This window comes from Melanaphis sacchari, unplaced genomic scaffold (assembly GCF_002803265.2).
Source record: "Melanaphis sacchari strain LSU unplaced genomic scaffold, SCAv2.0 Contig106_pilon_pilon, whole genome shotgun sequence".
Taxonomy (NCBI): domain Eukaryota; kingdom Metazoa; phylum Arthropoda; class Insecta; order Hemiptera; family Aphididae; genus Melanaphis; species Melanaphis sacchari.
In genome coordinates, this window is record NW_020270400.1 from 254,588 (window position 1) to 258,857 (window position 4,270).

Here is a 4,270-nt window from a genome sequence, read left to right on the forward strand (position 1 = left end):
AACATGGCTTTTAGTCTTCTTAAAGGAAAATGTTATCAAGAAGCTGTAGTAAAATATCAACAAATGAATTTGATGAATTTATATGATAAGTTTGGAATGGCATTAGCACTTTATAAAGTTGGCCAATACCAAGAAGCTTATGCTACTTATGAATCGTTGACTGAAAATAAATCTGACATGAATATTGTGTCAACTGCTTTTCTTGCTATGGCTGCAATAGCTTTTAGTAATCATGAAGATTATGATAAAGCCACAACATTATTCTTAAAAAGTATACAAAGTAATACAGCTAACATACAGGCACTACTGGCAACGTTTGCACTGGGTATTGTAACACGTAAAAGTAGTTTGTCTAGAACTATTTTGCAAGAACTAATATCTCATAAGAGCGACCCTATGTTTTTGAAAGATATTATTCGATTTGAAACATATTTCTACTACTTGAATCGTCAACCTAATATATCGTTGAAATTAATCAGCCGTTATATTCATATTTATCCTGATAATGCTCATTTATGGGTGAACTTGGGTTTCATATTATTGAATTACTACATGGCCAATGAGTCCAAACGCAAAAGAGGACTAGGTTCTCATATTTTTACATGTGCTACAGTTATAAGTCACAAGACTTGGGAACTTGAAAATGCATTAGTTTTGACTACCATTTGCAACTTGTTTGAAGGAGAATTGAAAATGTGCTTGCAAAACGTTTTGAAGGGAATTCATTTATACCCTACATCGTCTGAACTTTGGACAGTATTATTGAATACTATATACTGCCGGGGTAATATTGAAGATGCAGAATTCTTAAAAAGTCATATAAATTTTGTTGTAAACAATTTAAATCCTAATGATATTTTAAAATGTAATCTTTCAAAACTAGAAACTCATATTCCATAACATTAATATCTTATGTAAATTCAATTTATTAATTATTCATACCTATCTATATTTATAATGTTTAATTTTTTAACACAACATCATGTTTATAATTTTATTTTATGTACACTATTTACAGTTTGATATAAAAAATAAATAAATTATGTAGATATAAGTATACTTAGTTTCCTAATTAATTATGATTAAACTGACTTAAACTTTTTTTTCTTAAATATTAAAACATTTTGATGTTTTTATATTTAATATATGTCCTAAGACAGTTCTGTGTATTGGATTTTGAAAAATAAAATTTTTACTTGAAAATAATTAGTGTTCAATCATTAGTTCATTTAAACTTTGCAAATTCTTATAAATTTGTTCAGTTAATTTGAATTACTTTTCAATTATAATTACAATAGCAAAGAAATACAATTTAAAATGTTTGTAATTTTTTTATTTATTTGATGTGCCTCGTTTTGTAGCAAGCTAAGAAAACTGGGAAAATCTTTCTTTTTTTGTTATTAATTTTAGTTGGATAATTTTAACACTTAGTTACAAACCTTTCTGATAAATGAACTTTTTTTTTAGAATAGAAAATATAAATTTAGTAAAACAATAAGATTAAAGTAATCTAATTTTTTTTTTATATTAGTTTGCATCATTAATTCTAATTTATAATGAATAATAATTGTATCATAAGCCAAAATAAAAACATAAATATTTTAATAAAAGTTAATTTTAAATAATAATAACTTTTTATTACTATATGTATGATGTAGGTTAATTAAAATAGATTGTTTAAATGTATAAATATCTAATTAACGTCATTATTATAATTTTAAAACGCGTATGTTTTCATCTTGTTTCAGACAATACTATCTTTATATATTATGTTAGATTGCTGATAATATATAATATACCTAACATAAAATTCAGAGAGTATTCATAAGTCTTCACTTTGGAGTAAATTCATTAAAATTTATACTATTTATGGAAACCTGGGGTAATTGGACATTTAATAATGAAAACGAAGATTTGTTGGCCAAAGTGTTGAACAAGTTTGCTTCGAATCAATGCAGTTTAGATACGCCGAAAAAAGTTCTTTTGTCGTCCTTAGCTGCTTCATCAAAAGTATGTACATACCTATGTCACAATGGATTAATATATTTATAGTTACAAATAATAGGTATATTTTATAAAATAATTGCCAGCGATTGAGCACTTTTCAATTTTTAGATTTAAATTAATAAAATAATTTCACATTTTATTTATTATGAACGTTTCTGTATACATTATACATACTTATACAAATCTATAGACTGTACAAGTTGAAATCTCCAGTTCGAGCAGCGATGACAGCGATATTGATGGAGACTTTAACGCCGTTCAGACTTTTTATCCAAATAAATCCTCTACAGGCATATCAAATGGAGAATTTAAATCTACAACAGCTGTCGTCAAGGACTTGCAATTACAGTCTGTCTGTACCGGCGTCACCTCGAGACATTTTGATGAAGAATCGCCCTTTCTTTCGAGTCAACCGCAGGGTAAGTTATTATAACTATCAATGATTTAATAATTAATAATATACCTATTTATATTATTTATAATAATAATTATGTTGAAACGCTTTCAAAATCAAAACACGTATTAGGTTACTCTTATACTGGGTTTTCTGAAAATTAAAAGTTATCCGTGAGATGTTTATAACTCGTAGTATAATTTTTAAACCTTCGATGTTTATTCATGCTGTTTCTACGTGTTGTTGTCTGCAATAACTAATAGTTTTCTGCAGTTTCGTTTAACAATTTGGGGGTAAGTTTGATAAATGTTTAATGTTACAACAGTCTGCCCTGTGGTCTTGTAGTTATAGGTGTCAATACCACACAAAAAAATAGATTACATTTGGAAAACATATGTTATACACTTATTACTTAATACTTATACATAATAAATACCTTTAGGCTTTAAAAAACATATTGACGTATTTCAAAAGAGTAGGCTCACTAGGTAGTCTAACTTTAGTATTTCATTATTTTATTCTGTAATTTTAGAAAAAATTGTGGTGGTTAAATTGTTAAACACATTTTTATTGATCCCGATTAATTGTTATGATGATTGTATTTTTTTAATTATATACTTTATTATAGACATGGATTTTTGAATATTAATATTATAGTATTTATTTTGTCGTATACTCGAATTTCTATTATAACTTTTGAATGTTGATAATAAATTATCTATATTTTTGTAGTGGAAGACCCTCACGAAAACGCTATCAAACAAATCGTAGAAATGTTAAACGCTGGAGACTACGATGCCGAAGAGTTGTTTTCGGTGTTGCAGATAGAGCTGAGGAACCGAAAAGATGTGTCAGAAATAATCGGAGATGTGTGGCCGGAAATTGTTACGGACAATGCTCGTCATGGTTTTTGTGAAACACTTGTCAAAATTGATGTAAAACCACAAATAATTTGTGAACAGATATATTTACCCTGGGTATGTACCTAATAAAATAAAACTGATGTCTTTACACCAGCACTTTATGTTAAATGTTCACATCGATGAATAATTATACAATTACAAAAATAACTGCTGTGTCGCAGCAGTTGGAAATTTAATAAAAATATTTTTTTTTCAGTTCGAAATACGCGAGTCTAATTTAACTGGGTTCGTTGAAAGTTTGTCCAAACTGATCGTCCACTTTCCAGAATATGCTTGCAAGTTTTTCTTAGTCAAATTATTGAAAGATAGAGAATCGATTCTAGTTAAACACTTGAATTGGCTGGTGAAAATCATGCAGTCTCTCGACCAACAACATTGGTGTATACTTTTGAAGTAAATCCATTTTTAAAATGACTACCTACTTATTGACTTTATTACTACTATGACTAGCTTTATATAATTTATGCTGTTAATGATTTGTACAGCGAATACATAAATCACTGCGATGATTTGGATCAGTACCAAGTACCAGTTTTGTTGCATTTGGTGAACAATTGCCAAAAAATTTTAAACAACGGAGACACCGAACGTCTGATTGGGTTATGCAGAAACGCAGCCTCTAAACATTCCACAAACAGAGACTTTGGGTTATTGTTAGTATCCGTGATCGGAGCTATCGACTTAGACAAATTTTTACCAGAAATAACGACTATATGTGAACAACTCAAGGGTGTTTCAAAATTTTTGATCATGAAAGCTTTAAAGGATAAAAAATAAATCAATATAATAATAATATCCAAGTATCTATTGTATGATTTATTGTTAAATTAAAATGTTTTTATTATGTTAATAATGCAATTAATTGTTTTTACGATTATAATCAGAAGTAGGTTGTAAGTATGCGAATGTACCTATATAATTAAGATCGCAGAACTATAAATTTAAA

General features: G+C 27.8%; 1 protein-coding gene across 1 annotated transcript; it reads left to right on the forward strand.

Annotated features, from left to right (window-relative positions):
* Positions 1-1,691: 1,691 nt before the first annotated feature.
* LOC112603366 lies at positions 1,692-4,124 on the forward strand. Its single transcript, XM_025351893.1, has 5 exons — positions 1,692-2,010; positions 2,198-2,426; positions 3,134-3,378; positions 3,521-3,717; positions 3,810-4,124. The coding sequence occupies exons 1-5, from the start codon at positions 1,870-1,872 to the stop codon at positions 4,099-4,101; spliced, it is 1,104 nt and encodes a 367-aa protein (XP_025207678.1). The 5' UTR covers positions 1,692-1,869; the 3' UTR covers positions 4,102-4,124.
* Positions 4,125-4,270: the final 146 nt, after the last annotated feature.